Source organism: Pyricularia oryzae, chromosome 5 (genome assembly GCF_000002495.2).
Source record: "Pyricularia oryzae 70-15 chromosome 5, whole genome shotgun sequence".
NCBI classification, from domain to species: domain Eukaryota; kingdom Fungi; phylum Ascomycota; class Sordariomycetes; order Magnaporthales; family Pyriculariaceae; genus Pyricularia; species Pyricularia oryzae.
The window spans coordinates 2,083,404-2,105,418 of NC_017852.1; the positions used below are offsets into that span (position 1 = coordinate 2,083,404).

A 22,015-nucleotide genomic window follows, 5' to 3' on the forward strand; every position below is an offset into this window, starting at 1 on the left:
AAAAAGGTGGACAGTTGGGTGTGGATGTTGATCGCCGAGTTGGATGGGAGTTGAGAAATGGGATTATTTGTGCTAATTTGAATTGTGACATCAATACGAGAATGGATCGTAATTTGAGTTGCCGATAAATATGTTCTGTTGGTAACTTTGAGACGAAACTGCATCTCTTCATGGCGGCTATTGTGCGTGCTCTTCTTCCTTTTCCCAAGGCTACTTGAGATTCGATCTTCGAGGTCCGGTGATTACAAGTAACAAGTTGTTAATTGCTTTTGGCTTGAGACCGCTGTGTAACAGAGCCTTGAGCAGAAACCTCTAAACACCAAAGGAAAAAATAGAAAATACTTTTTACAGATTCGTTCGGATGAAAACCTTGACACACAGATGTTCTGCAGAAGAAGCTTAAAGTGACTGCCGTTGATGATGCAAACACCCTAAGCCCTCCTGAGTAAAACGCTGAAGCTTCAACTCCACCTCTGCTCAATTGCTTGCCACCACTAAACATTTTCGTCCTAGGTGGCGGCTAAGCCTTAAACGGCAAGACCCGCCGCAAGCCACCAGCTCTAACCCTGTAGCGGGACATGGAGATGACAGAATTGCAGTTTTGGGGTGGCTGCCAAGCATTGTGGCCTTCCACTTTGAATCTACTATCATTCTGCGCCCATAGACAACCGAGCTCTAAGGACAAACTGGCAGCAGCGCACGTTGAAGTCCGTGCCAGCAATTGACGAAATAACATCGCCCGCTTAATGGATTAAAACTCCCACCATCGAACGGATCATTCCGAACCTCTGATGCATCTCCGATCCCACCCCTGCAGGTGACGCCAACGCCGGACATGGACCAAGGTCGCAGCAGCGCCATGTCCGGATGCGTGATTCTCGGCCCCCGCGCCGCACCGGTCCCCGCCATCCGCCTGGTGCTATTGCCGCTGCTGCTACTTTTATCATGTTTTAGTTTTTGTGAGGGCATGCGGCCCGCTCAGATTGCGGACCTGCGCCGGGAGACGGTCGAACTGTTTTATCATGGCTTTGACAACTACATGGAAATTGCCTTTCCCGAGGATGAGGTACACCGCCCCTTTGGACACCCTGGCTACACGGCGGTGCAAAAGACTTACTGACTGACATGGGGCTACACATTACAGTTGCGGCCAGTAACATGCGCACCCCTCACCCGCGATCCAAAGGATCCCACCAATATCTCTCTAAACGACGTCTTGGGAAACTACTCCCTGACCCTTGTTGACAGCTTGTCAACACTTGCTATACTTGCATCTGCACCCAAAGAGGACGGCGATGTTGGCCCAAAAGCGCTTCGTGACTTTCAGGACGGCGTCAAGGCGTTGGTGGAGCAATATGGAGACGGCACAGACGGCCCCTCGGGCCAGGGTCTACGGGCCCGGGGCTTTGATGTCGACAGTAAGGTGCAAGTCTTTGAGACTGTCATTAGGGGCGTAGGGGGCCTGCTCAGCGCCCATCTGTTTGCTGCCGGAGAGCTACCCATCCGGGGCTACGAACCACTGCCGGTTTTTGAGGGCCAGGAGCCCAAACCGTGGCCCAATGGTATGACCTACAATGGCCAGCTTTTGAGGCTTGCGAACGACCTGGCCGATCGCCTACTCCCGGCATTCTACACGCAGACTGGTATGCCGTATCCTCGAGTGAACCTGCGGCACGGTATTCCGTTCTACCGCAACTCTCCCCTGCACGATACCTCTGGTATCAATGACGAACCGAACGGTCGGGGTGGCGCCCCGGAGATCACCGAGACATGTAGTGCCGGAGCTGGAAGTCTGGTGTTGGAGTTTACCGTGCTGAGTCGGCTTACTGGCGACCCTAAATATGAACAACTTGCAAAGCGGGCCTTCTGGGCTGTTTGGTATCGGAGGAGCGACATTGGCCTGATAGGCGCAGGAGTGGATGCCGAACATGGCAAGTGGATAGGAGCCTATTCGGTGATTGGCGCCGGCGCCGACAGCTTCTTTGAATATGCGATGAAAACGCACATTCTTCTCTCGGGCCATGCGCCTCCCAAGAAGGCGTCGAGTACGGATTCGACACCAGGAAAGGGGAACACCAACAACTCCAAGAGGGGCCTTGATCCGAACATACTGTTCCCCCCTTTGACAGACGAGGAGAACTCGCCTGACAGTTTCCTCGAGGCATGGCATCACGCGCACGCTGCGACCAAACGGCACCTTTACAATGACCGCGGCCATCCACACTATGTGAGCGTGAACCTTTGGACTGGCTCACTTGCATCACAATGGATAGATAGCCTGGGTGCATACTACTCTGGTCTCTTGACGCTCGCCGGTGAGCTGGACGAAGCTATTGAGACAAATCTCCTCTATGCGGCCGTGTGGACCAAGTACGCCGCGCTTCCTGAACGCTGGAATGTTAGAGACAAGATTGTCGAGGGAGGCCTGGGCTGGTGGCCACTACGTCCCGAGTTTGTCGAATCGACCTACTTCCTCTATTTGGCAACAAAAGACCCTTGGTATCTGCACGTTGGCGAGATGGTTCTGCGCGATGTCACCCGTCGTTGCAAGACGTCTTGCGGCTGGGCGGGACTGCAAAATGTGATAGACGGGGAGATGAGCGATCGTATGGAGAGTTTCTTTTTGGGAGAAACTGCAAAGTACATGTACCTGATGTACGATGAGAACCACCCCTTGAACAAAATCGATGCGCCCTTCGTCTTCACTACCGAAGGCCATCCACTTATAATTCCCAAGGCCACCGAACCTGGCAAGTCTCACCCAAAAGCCTCTGCCACGCGCAAGCACAAGGCAGCTGCATCTTATTACGATCCGGGCTTCACCAACTCGTGCCCTGTGCCCAAAGCACCGATGCCACTGACGGGTTCCCTGACCGCCGCGAGGAAAGACATTTTCCACGCTGCAAAGATGGTCAATCTTCACCAGACTCCTGTCCACTCGGGAAGAACTGTTGTCGAGGACACGCCAGGTCGAAAACGGGCGACCAAGGAGAACCACAGTGTGTTCCCCTGGACTTTGCCAAGCCGCCTGATCCCAGAGGATGGCATTTGTTCAAAGGTGCATGAGCCCACGGAGATAACGCTCGAGTTTGCGTCCAACGCGCAACAAGCTGTCGGTGGAAGCTCGTTTAACTACATGGTCGGCACACAAAACCTGGAGCGTCTCACCGTCGACAAGATTCGTGTGCTGAGCATCTCGGGTCTCAAGTTGACTTTACGACTAGAGGATCGTGCTGCTGGAAGCAGTTCGCCTACTTCTTATTGGCGCATCACAAAGGTCAACGGCTTGCCCCTGGGCCGAGACGAGTCACTTGTGCTCAACAGGGCTACGCTAGGTGACGTCTCGGATCCGCGCTTCAACATGGTGCGGGATCCGGTCGTCGTCAAGCTGCACCATCTGCACCAGGTCGACCTTGTGTACAATGTCACCGCGGCGGCGGAGGCAGCAGAAGGCGAAGGCGACGTCGAGATCAAGGAACGGATTACGCTACAGCAAACCCAAACCGAAAGCGGAGTTCCGATGGCCTCCGCTGCTGTAAATGCACCCGATCTCGGAAACAGGATGAAGAGCTTCTTCCAGCAGATCATGAGCTCGCTGGAGGAAGCCGGTGCGGAACCGACATACACCCCACGATCAGGCAATGGAGTGTCCACAACCCCAGGCACCGCCGCGCCCCCGTACAACGTTCTGATGAACCTCACGGGAATTACCCCCACAGGCCTCGGGGCGGCCCCCCTGCCCTCGGTGGACATGCCGCCAGGCGCGCACATCCCGCACATGGGACCTTTCACCGCCAGCTACCTCCCCTGGTCGACCGTGTTCGCGGCCGGGGACGCGTGCGGCGGGCCTCTGCCCGAGATGGCGCCGCGGGACCACCACGTGATCGTGATCCGGAGGGGCGGCTGCTCCTTCTCGACCAAGCTGGCCAACATCCCCGCGCACAAGCGGTCTTCTGCGAGCCTGCAGCTCGTCGTGGTGGTGTCGGACGACGACGAAGACGACGGCTTCTTCCGCGACGGTCGCGAGGGCGGCGGCATGGCCGCGCGCGACTACGATAGGATCGTGCGCCCGCTGCTCGACGTCATGCAGACCACCCCGTCGGGCATGGTGAGGCACAACCCGCTGTCCATGCTGCTTGTAGGTGGCGGCGACGCGGCCTACCATCAGATCTCGCAGGCGGAGAGGTTGGGGCTGACTAGGAGGTATTACATCGAGAGCCACGGCGTCAGGGTTAGAAATATTTTGATAGATGATGGTGATAGCGGCGAGCTGACGTTGAAGGCATAGATAGGTAGGCATGGATTTTGTGATGATTTGATATAGACAACTGCGTGTTAGACCAATGATGAAATGAGCGTGTATATACTGGTATCCTGTTTGGTGATTGCAGTATGATGATTTCAAATGCATCTAGACGCGATTTTGGTTTTAGACTTGGCAACATTAAGACTTCTGTTGGTATTCCCGACGTACGCTACACTACGTATAGCAGGGATTCAAGGTCTCAACTCGTGGTTAAAATACCATATGGCATTGCTGAAGCTAGAAAATCGGCCGTGATGGCCTTTCATGTGGACCTAGTGAACACAACGGGCGCCAAAAAGCCAACCCGGGAACCAAAAGACACCTTATACAATTCCAATTTTACGAAAAGACTGCTACATCCCTAGCCGTTCGCTTTCGGGTCCTCTATGACCCTCTCTTTCTTATAACCAACATCCATAAACCCCCCTAATCGCCGCTCATGCCGTCCAGATCCTCCTGACACCCTCGGTCAAGCCGACGTCGTTGGTCTCAAACTCGTACAGACCAACACCGACGACGGCGGTGGCGAGGTTGAGCAGCCACATGGCGGCCTTGCGGGACTTGGGGACGCGCTTCTGGGGCAGGTAGTCGGTGATGACGTTCTGGAGGCCGAGGTGCGAGTGCAGCAGCAACGTGCTGCAGAGGACAGCGTCCATGACGGGGTTGAAGGAGCCGGCGGCGAAGGGAGCGACGGTCAGCGGCACCAGGCCGGCGGCCAAGATGCGCTCAAAGGTCCAGTGGTAGTGGCCGTGGCTTGGGGACGGGCTCGGGACGGGGGCAGGGTCGTTGACTGTGGGTTTTGAGTGTTAGCTTCATGCATCGGGATGAGTTTGGTGGAACCAAAAGTCGGCTTCTTGTCGCTGCCGGTTTCGTGATGGACAATATCGCGAAAGGGAGGTTTCGTTCGTACCGGTTCCCTGGATTTTTTCTATAGTGGAGTAGTTAGCATCCTATAGCTCTTCCCGTCTGCTCCAAACGCGCGCATTGACTGCGCGGAATACACTTACGAGGCAGAGGCGGCAGCAGGTTTCTCCTGCTTGAGGCGTGGAAGGCAGCTATCCTGGGGACGTTGTTGGCGAGGGTGCGCTGAGCCAGCGAGGTCGGGCCGGCCCGGCAGGCGACCTGCCTGAGCGGACGTGCGATTGAGGCCATGGTCGATAGAATTGAGTTGTGTATTAAAGTCTTTGCCGAGTTTACTTGCTGGCTTGTCTGGATTTGTGGTGCGCAAAACCGGCTGGACTGGTTATAATTGCTCTTCTCCCCTAAAGCAAGTGTAGTGCGTCAACGGTAATCTTCAATTGGTGATGGATCCTACAGCCGGTCGGCAGGCGTCCCCATGCCGAGGATGAGTATCGGAAGCTTTCTGATTGGCTGAGATTCAGTGCCTGACTTATGGGGCACTCAATTAGCTGCCGTTCGTCCAGCGAGGAGTTTCAATCACATGAGAGCGCGACGTAGAGAACGGCCAAGCCAGCTTCGATGGTGGAGGCGCGACCCCTGCATCCATGGGTGGAGCTTCGACCAATCATGATAATGCACCCCCAAAAAAGTTCTTTGCGTACTTCGAGGTTCAGCGCAAATGAGTCCAATGCGGTCATGTTGGGATATCTCTCGCAAGTACTGTATATTATACCCATCACAACACGTTCTTTAGTCCAGACCTGGATCTAGCACGGTACAAGCCCGCTGCTGCTTTGTAGCCGTCCAACTCGGCCCGCAAAGCTATCGAGCATGCTCTCATCATCTTTTCTCAAGCTCCGCGGGTCGGCGCGACATCGGATCTGCAGAAGATGCTTAGCTCCGCAAACATCAGCGAACTTCTCGACCAGCCGCATACTCCGAGTCACAGAGGACGCTGAGAAACCCCAGCCACGGTCACCAATTGTGATCAGACCTATTGGGAACACCGAATCAACAAAATTCTATGCCAAGAAGCAGGCTGCCGCTACTGCTTGGGCTGAACGGGCGGACAGGATACAAGATGGCAAAGAACCGTGTTTGTGGGACGTTTTTGAGGAGCGTGGGCTAGTAAAGGATGTTGCTGGGTATGTTTTTGTCTTGCCGGCTTCAGTTCTAGTCGCAAATCTCCGTTCATATACTCTACAATATGACGAACGTGTTTGGTCTAGGTGGCTGACTCTGTAGGAGTGAATAGATCTCGAGAAGCCATACGCGAGTTAATGCGGCTGAAGAGGATAGGAGCCTACGTTGGCATCGACCCTACTGCCGCCTCCCTTCACCTTGGCCACTTGGTGCCGCTTATGCCGTTGTTTTGGATGTACATGAACGGCTACACAAGCATCACTCTGCTCGGCAGCGCTACCGCCAAGGTGGGTGACCCCTCAGGGCGCTTGACCGACAGGGAAAAGCAGCACCGCGAGGTGTTTAACAAAAACATGGTCTCGATGCACTACCAACTCAAGAAGATCTGGACCAACGTCGACGCAATGGCCAGGCGGTACGGGTACCAGGAAGAGTGGGCATGGAGTCGCGGTCAAAGAAACAACAACGAATGGTGGAACAAACAACCCCTGCTCGAATTCCTCCAACTGCTGGGTTCCAACGTGAGAGTTGGTCCAATGCTCAGCAGAGACACCGTGAAGCGGAAACTGACCGAGGGAGACGGACTCTCCTTTGCTGAGCTCACCTATACACTGATGCAGGGATGGGATTGGTGGACTCTATACAAGCAGCTGGGAGTGCAGATGCAAATAGGGGGTTCTGATCAGTTCGGAAACATCGTGCAGGGTATCGAAGTGGTCAAGACAGTGCGGCCACAACAGCCCATCCCCGGAGTCAACCCAGAGTCGCCTCTCGAGGAAATCATCGGCTTCACGACCCCACTACTTACGAACTCGTCTGGTGAAAAGATCGGCAAGTCCAGTGGCGGAGGTAACCTCTGGCTCAGCAACATCAAGACCAGCCCTTACGACTTGTACGGCTACTTTGTCCGTCAACCCGATGAAGACATGGAGCGCTTGCTCAAGTTGTTCACTTTTATTCCAACCAAGAAAATTAGCGAGATCATCGCGGAGCATGAAACCGACAAACCCAAGAGGGTGGCTCAGCACAGGCTCGCCTTTGAGGTTATTGCTCTGGTGCACGGAATGGATGTTGCCGAAAGCACCCAGATTGAGCACAAGGCCATGCACGGCAAGGGCTCAGTCAAGACACTGTTTACGCACGACACCGCGGAACAAGTGCTGCTCAACTCAGCGCCTGAGGCTCACAAGAAGCTGCCAATGAAGCTGATGGAGAAGGGCAACGTCGCGCGCATCCTGTACGCTGCGGGACTGGCCAAGAGCGTGAGTGATGGCCATCGTCTCGCGACGCAGCAGGCAGTGTATATTGGAGGCCGGGAGGGGAACAAGGAAATGGGCGCCAACCTCTGTTTCGTCCCCATCAAGACTTGGTTCCCCGAGGATACCAAGAACTTCCTGATCAATGGCAAGTTTTTGATCCTTCGCAAGGGCAAGCACGACATCCGGATTATCGAGTTCATTAGCGACGAGGAGTACGAAGCCCTGGGCGAGACATACCGCGGGCAGCCTCACACTGGCAAAGTGCGCCAAGCGCGGGAGATTGCAGACCTTCGACAGACCATGGCTGAAGATGCTGGCATCGCGGATCGCAAGCCCACGTCGCCAGAGTCGAAATTACAAGCTTTGAGGAAGCAGCTTGAGTTTTTCGAAAAGAACTTCAACCCCAATGTGCACAACCCGAGATCACACCCTGAGACGATCAGGGCGAAGATACAACGACTCGAGCAGCAACAGAAGCTGGTTGGTCAAGAGGGGAAATAGGCACGGAAGTTGGTGTATTGATATGGGCAAGAGGCTTCACGCCGTGAAACGTCCAAGACTTCTTGTCCTTGTACAAAATGTATAATTTATATAAATGTAGATGTAGGCACACTGTTCTCGCGACATAAACAGGATACCTTGGACCATTTAGTCCACTTTTTTTCCATATATGCAGCATGGGGTTGGCCATATGTTCAGGACGTGGCCAAAAATAACGCTCACGATGGGGTATTACAACAGGCAACCAAGATTATTACCACCGAATAACTACCTATAAAACACCGTCAGGTCGCCCGGCGGCAGAGGGAGGTTCCTCAGCCTGTCCAGGATCTCGGGGTCGGCAAGGTTCTGCTCCGTGATGATCTGATCAAAGCAGTGACGCCCATCGGTATACCTCTGCAGCGGGTCCGCGTTTGCGTCCCTCGATGGTCGGGCCTGTCCCGTGGCCAGGGCGGCGATGTACTGCTTGGAGACGACGTGCTTGTGCACGCGGTACAGAAACCCCTTGATGACGCCAAACTGGACCAGGCGCCGCACGTCGACGAACCGCAGCACGTCGAACCCCGTGTCCAGGTGCACCTTGAGCCACTCCATCACGGTCCGCCCCGCGCAGAAGCTCGTCATCAGCTTGACGAGCAGGAAGTTGCTCACCCGTGGGGGTGTGCCCGGGTGAGAAGGGCGGTAGTGATGGTGATGCGCGGTTGGAGACGTCTCGGCCGACGAGCGGCTGCCAAAGTGGTGGTTGTTGATCGTAGAGCCCGAGGAGGCATCCCCTCCACCGTTTCCGCCACCGCCGCCGCTGCTGGAGGGACCAGGCGGCATGACGCAGACGTAGGCGGCGCACTCATCGACGACGCCGTCGAGGTTCGCGATGAACTCGTGGATGGAGGGGCGGGGCGCGTAGCACGAGCCAAAGAAGAACATGTCGAGGAGGAGAACGGTGTCGTAGTAGAGCAGGTGGCGGAGGGCCAGCTGGGTCAGGTCGATGGAGACGTCGGCTAGAAAAGCGATGCGGCGAACGTCGTTGACGCCGTCGATATGGGCGATGACCTTTTGCATGGTCAGGTCCCACGTGTCGTCGACCACGTCGGCGAGGCGCAGCTTGGCGACGGGGACGTGCCAGCCCTTGACCTGCGGCGGGACCGGGTGGTAGGGGAAGAGCTTCATGTTGATGGCGTTGGCGTCGTCAACGGGGATCATGCACTCGCCGTAGTTGTTGAGGTCTTCCCTGACGATCTCCAGCAGTCCCTCTATGGGGCGGCGAGCACTAAAGTCGTCATATCCTGCCGAGGAGCTGTGGCACACGGGTCCCGCGGCAACCAACCCACCGCCCAGGGCGCTCAGGTACTCGTTTTGCTTCTCGAGCTCGGCAAATGTGACGGCCAGGCGACGGACGACACGCTCGTAAGGCAGCTGGTCTGCGGCGGACAGGCCGGCGTCGACGACGAGGCCAAAGTTGAAGATGAACTCGTTGCGGTGGTATTTTGGGTGGAAGATGGATACTGGAAACCCCAAGACGCTGCACTTGCCGTCCGGGTCCCTCACCGTCACGTACCGGTTAAAAAAGGCCTTGCGCGGGATGATGTACTCCTGCAGCACGTCAAAGTCGAGGAGCGGTGCCTTTGTGGCTCCCTCCGACGGGACGATGCAGCCGGGAGGACTTTGGGCGACGATTTTGGTACCTAGGAAGATGGTCAGGCTTTGAGTTGACTAACTTAAAATTTGATAATGACGGGCTTGAGGTAGATTGCAGCTCCTGGGTCAAACTGGTTGTGGAGCTTAGTTATACTTGCCTTCTTGCGGCAGGAACCGGGCGTAAAAGATTCCTTGTATCATGATTGCCTCTGGCTGCCTCAGTTTGTACGCTCGGCCAAAGAAGAACAAAGGCGGTCTAAACTGAATGAAACTTTGCCCAGCTGTTCTCAAATTTGTGTGATTGCCATATCTGCTGGCGAAGATCGATCAAGACCGATTACACTGTTTCTTAGCTCAGGGAATGCGATCCGAAGTGTGTAATGTCAGCGCTTCAATTGTGTGTTATTGATTTTACCCTGATGTGCTTGGTGAAAAACAAACAAATCGGATATAATCTACCATGTACAGAGTTCATTGAGTTCTCAAAACTCGTAGTCCGAACTCTCCTATCGTCAGTGGATCATATGGTCGCATGTAGCTGTGATGACATTGCAAACAAAAACGAACATAAAATCAGTATCGAGCATAGCGCAAGCATTCAGTCACGTGTGCTAGTGAATAACGTTGGCTTCAACCATACTTGACCAGCAAATGAGGCTCAATATTCACTGCAACCAATTTGATGCTTGACTTGATTTCACGTAGAGATGTCACATAAATCAATCCATCGATTCTCTCGGTCAGGGGAAATCGTCTTCAATCGTAGAATTCTATGTAGTCTCCTAATATGACGTACACGTACGTCCGTAAAGATTAGCTGCTGCTCCCAAGCACCCCGCAGTTGGCAATACTACAAGGGGTGGAGATAGTGGAAATAGCCAGCCCCCATTGTCCCCATCCCCTGTCCCTCATTTGATCCATGGAGCATTGCGACCTCCAACAATAACCACCTAACCTATACACTCCAATCTCATCTCGCCTCAGCTCAGACATCGGGTCTATTTCCGGCTGTCTGGCTCGCTAGGCTGCAACGTATCATCCGCTAGTCTTGAACCTCTTTCCAGTCACCGACCGGGTGCTTGCAGGACTTGGTCCAAGGTGTATAAGCAGCGCCAAAGGGAGTGGGAATACAAGATCTGCCGGTTGTCTAGGGCGAGACAAAGTGAGCTCAACTTGGTCGCCGAAACACAACATTTCTCCTTGCGCAACCCGAGACCAACAAACCCCCCCCCCCCCCCCCCCCCGGATAAACAATGGCTCCCACTACAGGGCTGCGCGAGTCCCTCGAGAGGGACGGATTCGTCGTGATACCACAGGCCCTCGGCTCAGGGCAACTGGCCAAGCTTCGCGAAGCAGCCGCCGAGGTCGAAAAGCTCGCTCGCGCGGGCGGGTGGCCTCATATCCGCACCGTCGGGAAGCAGTTTCCCCCGTGGCCATCCAAGCCCAACGACGAAGAGGGCGGTATCTGGGGCGTACAGAGTTTGCTGCATCCAGACATGCCTGGCCGGGATGAGTTTGCGCGGCTGTACTTTTCGGAAACGATACTAGGTCCTGCGCGAGAACTGATAGGCGAGTCCGGGGATCAGGGCTGCAGCGATGAGGACCTGGTCATGGAGCTGCTCAACATGCTGGTGCGTCCGGGCAAGGCGTTTGAGCTGCGCTGGCACCGCGACGACATCGGTCCCGACGCGACGGACGAGGAGGAGCTCAGGAGGCTGTCGGAACCGGCGTGGCATGCGCAATGGAACCTGGCGCTGTGGGAGGACGAAAGCCTGATCCTCGTGCCTGGATCGCACGCCCGCGCACGAACCCCCCAGGAGCGGTCCGCCGGTCCGTACGAGACTGGGCTGGAGGGCGAGATTCGCGTCAGGCTACAGGCTGGCGACGTTGCATTCTACAACAACAACGTCTTCCACCGCGGTGCCTACGATCCCACCAAGGAGCGCCTGACGATCCACGGCTCGGTGGGACACGTCCGTGGGGGCCAGCTCAGGGCGAGGAATGTGCTCCAGCATGGTGTCACATGGATCGACCGCTGCGACTTCAAAGATGCACTTGGGTCTGATCAGCGCATTCTTGATAGAGCAGAAGCCATGCGGGAGCGTCTTATCCGTCTGGGAAGGGAAAGCGGCGACGTCGGGTATTCGTTGAGTGGCTGACAAGACACGCGCAGACATATTCACAAAACTGTAGACGACTGGCTGACTGGAACGGTTGCTCAAATCATGACTTGTTGTTGTTGCTTGCATCCCCTTTCCACCTCAGCACCCTCTCGACTCCATTCCTCCTCATGGCCGTGTCACAAAGCCATTCGTCCCCACACTCGCACACGGCTGGGTTGCGAACCCAGCGGAAAGTGATGGAAAAACGTTCACCCCGACGGACAACCTTGTGTGACACTCCATCACCACTCGAGTCCTCAGGGGCCGGAATTATGAGACGGTCGTTCTTGCGCTTCTTGATGCCATGCTGAAAATGATACTGGCTGTCGCCAGACATGTTATACAGGGAGCGCGGTGGAACGAATACCTCGCGTCTGTCCCAATCCCACTCTTGATCGCTACCATCTGCGCCCGTGCCCGGCAGCCCGACATCATCATCCCCTGTCTTTGCCTCCCGTCGCCGAAACTCCATGGCCACCCCGCTACCCAGGCTCAAGCCCATTAGCGACTCAAATGCACTGTGCGTATCAGCATGCGGCGGGATGCCCGCTCCCGGTGGGTAGTACTGCAAACAGACCTGCTCTGGGTCTCTGCCGGGCATGTCGAGATGGTAGTCCTTAACCGAAGCGGGATCATGATTTGCCGAGGAAGGGCAGAACGAAGGAAGGACTTCCTTCAACCACGGTGGGAACGGGACATATGGGATCGAAGTGTCGATCCCAAAGAACTTGTAGCAAAAGTGATGTCCGTAGTGAAGCGAAAGTCTGGACGGTGGGAGATTTGGTGACAAACCAAGACGTCCATGTGCTTCCTGTTGTGGGGCTTTTTCGCCCTCTACCACTTGGTCATCACCTTGAGGCTTTTGTGACGAGGTGGACCTGATGGGCCAGACAAGTTCATTGCGGAAGATGTCGAGGAGCTGAGCCTCTTGCTCCGACGTGACAAAATCTGTTTTCAGATAAAAGCCTGGAGGGGCTTCCGGTACTTGCTGCATATTTTTTCCCTTTCCCGTATGCAGTTAGCTAGCCCTGCCTTTCCTTCCCTCCAAAACGGCTTCGCGGTTGGCGGGTTCAGCTCGGGATTCGAAATTGAAAAAAGGCACAGCAGGGAGATCGATGTCATCTGTGCCTGCCGCGCGTCAAAAATGGGGCTGGCAACCTTGTCGTTATTGGCAATGCTGAGAGCACGTGATCAATGCTTTATAACTCAGCCAGCTTACCTAGCAATGACAAGCTACCCAAGGCACCTGGTGTGTGATTTGTTTGTTTCCTGTGCCACTAATCAATCACACCACTGTGATCAAAGTAACAAATCCACGTTCATCGAAACAATGGGAAACGAAACAAAATGCGGACCCTGACAAGCTGTCTTGGTATTCTTCGGGTGCATTCATGCCCGATGGGCATCCCGAACCAATGGTAAAACATTCTCAAAAACATGATAATTATTACAGCACACGACCTTTTCTCGAGGTTGATCCCCGCACCGCCAATGATTTATTCGCCTTGTTTAGCGCGTGGTCGTATTCGCATAGTCGTTGACAGGTCAAGAGTATAAACTGCCCCCCACGGTTAGACCGGATGATGGATACTCTTTAACTTTGTCGGAGGACAATAGACTAGGTCTCGGATGAATGAAAACATTCTACTTGGCCATGCAACGGGCTCGCCTACCAGCGCAAGTGACTATTTACAATTTATAGATACGCCGTTAAGCAAAAGACCCAGTTCAATAAGACGACATAACGACGTCAGCAAAGACAGATCGAAGGATCCGACAACAAATTGCCAGAATAGGCACAAACACTGTTGCAACGTCTTTTTCCGCTGAGCCTTGGCCTGCAGTCGCGAAGCCACCGCCTAGCCCGCAGATATCCAATCCGAAAGGGCTCGAAGTTCTTGGGTGCATCGCTCAGCCCTGGGATAGTTTGCTGTGTGGGACAGCTCAAAGTGGTGTAGCTTCAACAGACACAGCCTCTCTTACGGCACCTTTCCCCCGCCCGCTTACTTTTCGAATCAACATCTTCCCCCCATCCCGACTTTTTCGGAAAAGCCCTTCCACTCATGATCGTTCGTTCGTCGAGTTGCCGTTTGCTCACACACTCAGTGACAAAGTAGGACAAAGGTTTTTTTGCTTGCATTTTTTATTACACCTTTTAAACTACTTTTAGATTGGTTTCTCCTACTATCCTCATCGGACTTGGCCAAGACCAAATCACATTTTGGAAAGACACAACACAGCACTGCGTGCTTTGGAGGCCAAAACTATTTCGCAGTGCTGTGCACATTGAAGACTGAACTACGACACCCTCGCAGACCTAACCGAGACAGCTGAAGCCAGTCGAATTGAGACTCCTTGACTTTTCCCTTCTTCTTTTCTCTTGCTATCGATTGCCCCCAAGGGGCAAAGACGGTGCTGTATCAACACAAAATTTTATTCTCTCTCAACTGCCATTCTCGCATCTTCGTCTCAATCCAGTTCATATTCAGACGTTATGGCATGGGGCCTTTCAAGCTGGCTTGGCCTGACGCGATGTGTCCAGATCGTTGCCTCGCTGATTGCCAGCGCCCTGCACGGGTTCCTATTTGGATGGCTCTCAATTAATAGGCTGGGAATGGCAAACAATGTCATCGTGCTTCAATTCATGGTATGCAAAAAGGAATCTCCTGAGGTGCACGAATCCCTCTGTCCGTCGTTTGGTCAAAGTTTGACGCATGGGGCGTCTTGATGCCCTTGGCCTCTCACAATGAACGACGGCCCCAACCGCGTTCCTCTGATTTCATGTCTCCTTTGCATAGACATAAAGGGAGATGGAAAAGGAAAGATAAGAGAATAAATACTGACACGTCGTCCTAGATGACCGCCTGGTTTTGTTTTGTCGTCATTGCCTTTAGCATCGTCCACACTAAGGGCAGATCAACAAAGACCACATTGCTCGTCGCCACCATCGTCGGAGACATTTGCTTCATCTGGATGGGTCTGGCTATGATTACACTTCTTTCACACGCTGGCGTGCCTGCTCACTGTGCAGGCCTTACCAAATCTATTTGTGAGTGCTTTGCACTACCATGGCGTATAATATCCACATAGTTGGCTGCTATAGTCAAAGGCATGCCGTGAGAAACGCCGCTAATATTCACGTGTTTCAATTTTTTAGACGCAGATGACGACACTCGCCGTGAACCCGCGAAAGGGTATACCAGCATTCGCTTCACTAATCAATGGAACGGTGCCAAGGGCGAGTTGGATCGTTACTGCGCCCTCGAGCGCATCTTCTACGGCGCCACCCTTCTCCTGATAAATCTCCAGCTTATCACCGTCATCCTCTCCGTCCTCCGCATCTGCCAGGGCACCTACATCAAAAAGACCGAGGCGAACGCGCAGACGAGCGAGCAGATCCTACAAGTCCTGCGCGAGGAGGAGAAAACTAGGTCCAAGGCGTATCCGCAGAACAGTTTCGCCTCGGGCAGCGGAGACACTGGGGTCGTGCAGCAAAATCAAGGCCACAGCCAGTGCGATATCGCCTCGATCCAGCCCATGCCGAGCGAAGGAGGATTGATGTCGAGGACCTCGATGTTGAATTCCCGGGCACACCCGCATCACCACCATCAATGTCAGCACCACGGCCATCACCACGCTCAGCAGCAACCGCTGCTGTCTCCGGTCAGCCCGACCACCCCGACCTTCTTCTCAGATCGAGCAGGACCTTCATCCCCAATATCCACCCCGGGAGTACACCAATCAAGTACGACGACCTTTAACGAGTTCGAGACGCCCGAAGACGAGGCCGCCGCCGCGGCATTGATCACCGACGGATCTTCGGGAGGACGTACGGACCTCGAGGCCGGGTACGGCGGCAGCTCGGGCCTGCCTCCCTACACCCCGGGGAGGTTAAATCCCATGAACGGCCACGGGAACGAGAGCAACGAGATGCGGCTCAGTGGCTATGTCAAGGGGGAGACAAGGGCTCAGAATATGAAGGATGGGATGCGATGAGGCGCCGGCAGGGAGTTACGACCATAAAACGACAGAATGAAACAAGCGTATCCTATTTTTTCCCTCTTATTTTTGGAAATGGCTTGCAAAAACAGTGGCAAGCTTTATTTTCGCTTGAGGAATTCTTTTTTCTTCTTGTTTGCACGATACCATTATGGAAACCAGGCGTTCATTATAGGCGGACGAATCCCTCGAGAGCGTCACTACAGATTTTGGTTTTGTTGTTTGGGATAAAAGGTTGTTATTTCTACTTTCCCTCTTTCTCGTTTGGTCAAATCTGGGATGGGCTAGGTATAATACCACTTTATTAGAAGTCTTTTCTTTTTCTTACCCAATTTTATTTGTGTTTAGAAATCCTTTCATCTCTGTTCCATATTCAGGAGTTGGTGGTACGAAAATGCGTATAGCACCTTAAAAACAAATCAGCTCTGGCTATCGAATGCAAACCTAGAAAACAACACAAACAAAACTACATTGGATGTTGAAATCCGGGTATCATTCGCACCCTTGACAGAATTCAATCCCAACCTTTACGAAAAAAAAACGCACCATCCATAAAATTCGAACCCGCTTAAGCAAATAAACTCTTGAAATACAGAACCCCACATATTCTTTGTTAAATCTCGTCCTCGATTTCTCGCCCGGGCCCAAGCCTGCAATTTTGTCACGATTCGGGCAGATCCAGGCTAGGCAGCTTCATACCACGCTCGGGGTCTGACTGCTGTTGCTGAGAGGCCAAGGGTTGGTGCATAACCTGCGCCCATGTACCCGGCAAGCTGTCAGGAGCTCGTGAGCCAGAGAGGCTATACCTCATCCCTAGCTCTATTAACTTTGGCAAAATGTCTGTGACAAACCTCAACATTGATGTCAAGAACAGTCCACAGAGAAGAGCTTTCGTTGTCTGGGGAGACGACACATCTCAACCCATAGATTGTCCCGGTGCCATTCTACCAAGTGGCGTCCGATCCCTCGGCTTCTCAATCAGGTCGGCATAACCTTCTAGTCCTTGGGCCATCACCCTGATGATATCAAATATGTGGCTGCCCTTGAAGGTCTCGGCCCAAAGCCTGATGACGGCGGCGGCAAGCTGGCGAAGCCTCGTGGGGTCTGTAGTTGACGGATGTGTTTGTTGTGAAGACCCCGAGGACGCCAGCGAAGGGTCAATCGGTACTGCGAACTCAGTCTCGTTCACCATCGTTCGCACTGTGTCGAGGATTGTGCGTTCTTCCTGCGAAGGTGCCGGTTCGTTGGGTCCAATCGAGGCCAATGTCAGAAGCCACTTCGAAAGAAGAACGGCGCATTCGAGGTTGCATACTGGGCATCATGGTTAGTATCAGGCCATGGGCGAGGGATTGCATCGGGACTGTGCGCTTACTAGAGTGTTGCATGCTCCATTCCAAAGACTTGGTCCTGGCCACATAGTTGACTCCGACTTTGACCAGAACAGCAAGAGAATGGATGGCCTGGTATATGGCTCGGTGTAATCTTGGATTCCTTGATGGCAGAGGCGCCTCTGCTAGATCATTGGCTACCAACAGATGATCTCGTGTCTCCAAGGTTCGGCAAGGACTGAGGTCCGAGTAGAGCCGGAAGTATGCCAGCCTGAGCAAGGCTGTCGAGTTGAATGCAACCGGGCCCCCACTACCAAAGCCGCCATCCATTTGCTGCTGATGTTGCGATGGATGGCTCGTTCCGCCAGCTGCTGCAGAGTCGGCAGCATTTCTCGATTGCATCTGCTGCTCAAAACCCATCTGCCAGACTCGTAGTGCTTGTGCCACATCCTCTACATCTTCTACCTTTAAGCCACGGTGAACCTCGAATGGTGATGCTATAGCAAACGAAGTTTGCTTTAAAAGGTAGATGTGCTGGATCAAAGCATGTATCAGGACATAGTTTCCTAGAGAAGATACATGGCTTAAGGCGCCCTGCGATGGCCGGTTCAGCAGTCTCGAGAATCCATCCTGCAACGAGACGTCGAGACTGGGGTATGACTGCCTCGCCTCTTGCCACTGCCAGGCAGTATCAGCCCGCCAGAGCCGAGAGGAGTTTGGAAGTGTTAGGTTGACTTCCGATGTGAGGAGTAACGGCGGTGTGTTGTAAGCGATGCTACAAAGATTGAAGAAGCAATATGCGATTAGCTTGGTGCGTACGGCGCCTTCGATTCGGATCCAAGTCTCCCAGTCGACAACCTGTGCTGGCTCTGAGACGAGCCTCTCCTCGCGAACCAAAAGGGCGATCTGGCTCTGCAGTGACAAGGCATCGTGTAGAATAGCCTTGGCGCCCCATAGCCCCACCGCAAAAAGGAGTATAAGCGCCTGGATGGTTTCAAGCCGAGACTGCGGTGTGTTTGGCGAGCTACAGGTTGATAAAGTTAATGTACTGGGTCGAGACATACTGACCCGCGGAACTATTGCCACCTCGTAGGAAAACTTACTAAGGCTCCCGGTGGGTCTCCTGGGTCATGGGTCTATCGTGATGCACCGAGTTGAACGAGTGACGGTAACCCGAGCTCGGCGAAGGTCTCGTGGAGTGTGGGCTATATGCAGCGGGTGTAGGTAGCAAACCATGAACCTCGTGGCTATGTCTTCGTCGTATTTGCTCCATAGCGACAGCTTTGGAAGCATACCACAAGGCATTACCTCGGTGGCTTTCAAATCGATATTGTGCACCGACCGCCAAAATCGCAAGTAAAAGCTCGGGGGATAGCTCTGCCGGCGCCAAAGTCGGAGTGTGAAGAATGGGGAGATGCTCGTGGAAACCGCCATTGTAGCCCTCGAGGAATCGCATCAGGGTATGCCGTGAAGGAAAAATAAAGTCGTTGGGGATAACCGATGAAAACTCGTCCAGTCGGTTCTTGATGACATTGTAATCAACGCCGGAAATCTTCCAAAACGGCGCCTTCAACCCATCCTCGTGGATTCTGGAGCCTTCATGGGCATCCGGTTGAAGCGATGGGAACCTCGTTGATGGGAATGACCCTGGCGGCTTCAGTGAGCCTCGAACGTGCAAGTCACCACCATGCCTGTTCCAAAGACCGAAGGACTGCTCTGACTCTAGTGCTGGTGGCAGAAAATGCGATGAGGTACCCATGTCGTCGAGAAACAGGTTGTAGTCATCAAAAGACGCAGCAGGAGGCTGTTGATGCGTCGGGAAGCCAGGATGCATCATGCTCTGATCTTGCTCTCGGGGACGCTCTTGGTATGATAAACCGTCGTCATAAGGCTTTGCCCGTGGAATATTACCAGATTGCGGCCCCATATCAGTCATCATAGACTGTTGCTGGATTTGATTCACTTCGCTGGTTGAAGCAAGGTGTGTAGCTGCATCGGATAACAGATCAAGATTACAACCAGGCCTGGATGTCAGTCGTGGGTCAGTCTGCAAAGAAGAGACTACCGAAGATTTCATGCTCTCAGGGGTGAACTGCGGTGGTGGGGGCCTTGATGGTTGTTGCTGTTGGGAGTGCTGTCCTTGGTGCTGTACGTTTAGAGCCTCATTGTTGCCACGTATGTCCGCTGCCATCGGTTGCAGATTTCCCGAGGACTGTTTTCTCGCGCGACCGCTGTCTTTGCTGCCCTCGTTGAGATGAACAAGCTTCTCATGGCGTACAAGGAGGTCGCTGATATCCATTTGGTCAGCATTATTCCTTACTGCTTGCAATGCAGCGTGATAAAATTGAGAAATAGTTCTTCAAAACGTGATGGCGATATGTGGCGGTGAGACCGCCCTGTCCAGAGGGGAATGTAAAGTAACAGGAGGGTATATGCAGGTGAGGTAGATGAAAAAAAAACAGTAGTAGTAACCATGGCAGGGTTGATAGGAGAGTGCAGACAACATGCGCAAGCAAATCAGAGCGGATGTCACAGATGAAACCCCAAAAAAACAAACGAGGGGAAGAGGGGTCTGCCCTCATTGCACAACTTACCGTCGTCCAAAGGTTTTCCCACATCGGTCCCAAGTACATGAGAACGGCTTTTCTTTGGTGTGTGTTCTCTCGTGTCTCTGAACGTGCTCCACACGCCTGCAAGTGGAACAAAACAAACATGTGTGAGCCAATTTGCAATATGTGGAGGAACTTTGGTGTAGTTGAAAACTTATAAGTGTGTCTTCGAGTCGACTCACCTAAACCGCTTGCTGCAATATTTACAGGGCAGAGTCTTGGGCTTCTGCTGCCTACCCTCTCCATTTTCATCGGCAGTATTGGAGGGTGTTGGCGCCTCGATAGACTGTATAGGCAACATAGTGTCGCTTTGGGAACGGTGCTTCTTCGGGGTATCTTCTCAAAAGGGTCAGTGATGCAGTCGCGAGTCGTGGCAACAAGAAAAAGAGAGTTGAGAGTTTGATAGATTATCATGCAACACCCGCTAAAGTGGCAAAGGGTCGGGGGTAGAGGTAGATCGAGTCAAATCAAACAGAAACGATATAGCAATCGATCATGTAGACAGTGGGTAGATAAACAGGACGAGGCCTCGGAGTGATATGTTCGTTTTCTCGGATTGGTTGGAGGAAAAAAAAAACACGGATGAGACAGAATCGACCTGTTCAGAGCATTGTAGGATAAAGGAGGCAGGAATATGACCATCTGCGAAAACTTTGACACTGCCGGCGCCGCCTGTCTTTGTCCCAGACCCGGAGCGCAGCACAGACTATGTCTGCCAGGGCTGGGTCGTCTGGGGTAATCCACCCGGCTGCGTAGAGCGGGGAAGTACGGCTCAGGCCGGGCCGGTAAAGAAATTGATAAAAGCCTATCAGCCAGAGCGCGCTGATACGCGGAGGCACTGGACTGATGGTATCCTTTTGCAGTGTCTCATACAAGAGCTGGGGACGAAGACTTTGTTGCGTCTTCGACTCAAATAGACGAGGCAGATAGGGCAGAAATCAAGGAGACGTTGGTGTGTACCTGTTGAGCGGCAATTTGTGACAGGTCGGCCAGTTCAAGCTGGTGGGTACCCAAGTGACAAAACCGAGCTAGCTCTCTTTGTTGTGGTCCGGCAGCAAACGCGTTACGGCGAGTAAAGACGGACCTAGCAGTAGATACTGTTTGGGCCGCGATGGTTGGCAACTGGCGACTGATGCGGCGATATTCAAAATTGGCTGACTCTTGGTGTGACTCGAATGCAGCCCATAGCTGCTTGCAGTATGTGTGTGACTTTCCGGTATTAATTTTGCAATATTGCAGGTGTGGTGTGTCTCAAATTCTGTGCTGTGCTGTGCTGTACCTGGTGGTCTGTCGTGCCCTGATGGGATCTCTGCAAAAAATACTGGGAAAAAGAAACACTCAAAAAAAGCGATGGGCAAGAGCAACACCAGGCACGCCGACCTACGCAGCGGGCAATCTGAACGCCGAGTGATTTAGGGTTGGGACGGGACAAATGGGCAACGGCGGTGTGGAGGTCGAAGTAGGGCGATGATACAAAAGTCGGGGATGATGCAGATTTTTTTCGACGTGATAGTCGCCAATGATGGAACGCGGAACGCGGAGACAGGTGGCACGGGCTAGGAAGATGATAGATGTGATGGATTCAGGTCTGTTGAGAGAGGAGAAGGAGGGCCAGAATCCCCAAGTTTGTGGGCGGGGAAAAGAGGAGAAGGCTGCTTGCTGGCTCGGTACTGGGTTGAGGCGACAGGGATGGCGGGAAACATGAAATTTGCCAGGGACATCAGCTTCCAGTCAAGTAATGCGCCAGTTCAAAGGGGGCAAAACCAGATGATTGAAGGGATCGGAATGTCGCAGTGAGTGCCGGATTAGATGCAATTTGATGCGACGCATGCTCCCGATAAGGATGGCCCAGACTAAGGTAGGTGGTAGCTTTGGATATTTGGAGTTTCTACGCATGGATGTTATGCCAGTTGATTGTTGCTGCGTGCGGCAGGCACCTTTAGCTCCCGGGGGAGGGGAGGGCCCTGTTGCGACAGAGTGCTCCAGTCCCCTGTCCAGTCTAGTCTAGGATCTACCGACTCTCCAGGCAGTTGAGGGATATAAACTTGGACATGGCGTCGCTAGCTGAATTCTAACCGTTTTCTCTCAATTGCTTTTTGCCTTGTCGTATTTACTTGGTAGATCTTTTGAATTTTTTCCCCCTATTCTTTTTCAGGTAAAGAACAAACTGCTG

General features: G+C 53.4%; 8 protein-coding genes across 8 annotated transcripts; 4 read left to right on the top strand and 4 right to left on the bottom strand.

Moving 5' to 3' along the window:
* The first annotated feature begins 585 nt into the window (after positions 1-585).
* Positions 586-4,495, top strand: MGG_00667 (uncharacterized protein). The gene is made up of 2 exons (XM_003718301.1): positions 586-1,066; positions 1,145-4,495. The coding sequence occupies exons 1-2, from the start codon at positions 836-838 to the stop codon at positions 4,286-4,288; spliced, it is 3,375 nt and encodes a 1,124-aa protein (XP_003718349.1). The 5' UTR covers positions 586-835; the 3' UTR covers positions 4,289-4,495.
* On the bottom strand, positions 4,424-5,620 carry MGG_00666 (uncharacterized protein). Its single transcript, XM_003718302.1, has 3 exons — positions 5,314-5,620; positions 5,217-5,234; positions 4,424-5,096 (listed from the first exon to the last, which is right to left on the bottom strand). The coding sequence occupies exons 1-3, from the start codon at positions 5,456-5,458 to the stop codon at positions 4,744-4,746; spliced, it is 516 nt and encodes a 171-aa protein (XP_003718350.1). The 5' UTR covers positions 5,459-5,620; the 3' UTR covers positions 4,424-4,743.
* A 244-nt stretch (positions 5,621-5,864) lies between these two features.
* MGG_00665 (tyrosyl-tRNA synthetase) lies at positions 5,865-8,291 on the top strand. Its single transcript, XM_003718303.1, has 2 exons — positions 5,865-6,351; positions 6,462-8,291. The coding sequence occupies exons 1-2, from the start codon at positions 6,038-6,040 to the stop codon at positions 8,107-8,109; spliced, it is 1,962 nt and encodes a 653-aa protein (XP_003718351.1). The 5' UTR covers positions 5,865-6,037; the 3' UTR covers positions 8,110-8,291.
* Positions 8,061-10,285, bottom strand: MGG_00664 (tumor suppressor candidate 4). Its single transcript, XM_003718304.1, has 2 exons — positions 9,903-10,285; positions 8,061-9,791 (listed from the first exon to the last, which is right to left on the bottom strand). Exons 1-2 carry the CDS (start codon positions 9,943-9,945, stop codon positions 8,377-8,379), a joined length of 1,458 nt encoding a protein of 485 aa, XP_003718352.1. The 5' UTR covers positions 9,946-10,285; the 3' UTR covers positions 8,061-8,376.
* Positions 10,286-10,963: 678 nt separating this feature from the next.
* Positions 10,964-12,260, top strand: MGG_00663 (phytanoyl-CoA dioxygenase). Its single transcript, XM_003718305.1, has one exon. It carries the CDS (start codon positions 10,998-11,000, stop codon positions 11,901-11,903), a length of 906 nt encoding a protein of 301 aa, XP_003718353.1. The 5' UTR covers positions 10,964-10,997; the 3' UTR covers positions 11,904-12,260.
* On the bottom strand, positions 11,000-13,551 carry MGG_14664 (uncharacterized protein). The gene has a single exon (XM_003718306.1). The coding sequence runs from the start codon at positions 12,898-12,900 to the stop codon at positions 11,968-11,970; it is 933 nt and encodes a 310-aa protein (XP_003718354.1). The 5' UTR covers positions 12,901-13,551; the 3' UTR covers positions 11,000-11,967.
* Positions 13,163-16,507, top strand: MGG_11529 (uncharacterized protein). The gene is made up of 3 exons (XM_003718307.1): positions 13,163-14,553; positions 14,763-14,955; positions 15,064-16,507. The coding sequence occupies exons 1-3, from the start codon at positions 14,401-14,403 to the stop codon at positions 15,900-15,902; spliced, it is 1,185 nt and encodes a 394-aa protein (XP_003718355.1). The 5' UTR covers positions 13,163-14,400; the 3' UTR covers positions 15,903-16,507.
* MGG_00660 (uncharacterized protein) lies at positions 16,187-21,455 on the bottom strand. Its single transcript, XM_003718308.1, has 6 exons — positions 20,803-21,455; positions 20,025-20,178; positions 19,828-19,923; positions 18,337-19,521; positions 17,278-18,257; positions 16,187-17,216 (listed from the first exon to the last, which is right to left on the bottom strand). Exons 2-6 carry the CDS (start codon positions 20,141-20,143, stop codon positions 16,822-16,824), a joined length of 2,775 nt encoding a protein of 924 aa, XP_003718356.1. The 5' UTR covers positions 20,144-20,178; positions 20,803-21,455; the 3' UTR covers positions 16,187-16,821.
* Positions 21,456-22,015: the final 560 nt, after the last annotated feature.

Bases quoted from the DNA above. Each gene is read 5' to 3' on its own strand.
- MGG_00666 (XM_003718302.1), bottom strand. From the start codon at position 5,458: ATGGCCTCAATCGCACGTCCGCTCAGGCAGGTCGCCTGCCGGGCCGGC.
- MGG_14664 (XM_003718306.1), bottom strand. From the start codon at position 12,900: ATGCAGCAAGTACCGGAAGCCCCTCCAGGCTTTTATCTGAAAACAGAT.
- MGG_00667 (XM_003718301.1), top strand. From the start codon at position 836: ATGGACCAAGGTCGCAGCAGCGCCATGTCCGGATGCGTGATTCTCGGC. The intron at 1,067-1,144 runs GTACACCGCCCC...TACACATTACAG, and splicing joins TTGCCTTTCCCGAGGATGAG to TTGCGGCCAGTAACATGCGC.
- MGG_00660 (XM_003718308.1), bottom strand. From the start codon at position 20,143: ATGTTGCCTATACAGTCTATCGAGGCGCCAACACCCTCCAATACTGCC. The intron at 19,924-20,024 runs GTGAGTCGACTC...TTCCACTTGCAG, and splicing joins TATTGCAGCAAGCGGTTTAG to GCGTGTGGAGCACGTTCAGA. The intron at 17,217-17,277 runs GTAAGCGCACAG...CATGATGCCCAG, and splicing joins ATGGAGCATGCAACACTCTA to TATGCAACCTCGAATGCGCC.
- MGG_00663 (XM_003718305.1), top strand. From the start codon at position 10,998: ATGGCTCCCACTACAGGGCTGCGCGAGTCCCTCGAGAGGGACGGATTC.
- MGG_00665 (XM_003718303.1), top strand. From the start codon at position 6,038: ATGCTCTCATCATCTTTTCTCAAGCTCCGCGGGTCGGCGCGACATCGG. The intron at 6,352-6,461 runs GTATGTTTTTGT...AGGAGTGAATAG, and splicing joins CTAGTAAAGGATGTTGCTGG to ATCTCGAGAAGCCATACGCG.
- MGG_00664 (XM_003718304.1), bottom strand. From the start codon at position 9,945: ATGATACAAGGAATCTTTTACGCCCGGTTCCTGCCGCAAGAAG. The intron at 9,792-9,902 runs GCAAGTATAACT...CCATCTTCCTAG, and splicing joins CCGGTTCCTGCCGCAAGAAG to GTACCAAAATCGTCGCCCAA.
- MGG_11529 (XM_003718307.1), top strand. From the start codon at position 14,401: ATGGCATGGGGCCTTTCAAGCTGGCTTGGCCTGACGCGATGTGTCCAG. The intron at 14,554-14,762 runs GTATGCAAAAAG...ACGTCGTCCTAG, and splicing joins TCATCGTGCTTCAATTCATG to ATGACCGCCTGGTTTTGTTT. The intron at 14,956-15,063 runs GTGAGTGCTTTG...TCAATTTTTTAG, and splicing joins AGGCCTTACCAAATCTATTT to ACGCAGATGACGACACTCGC.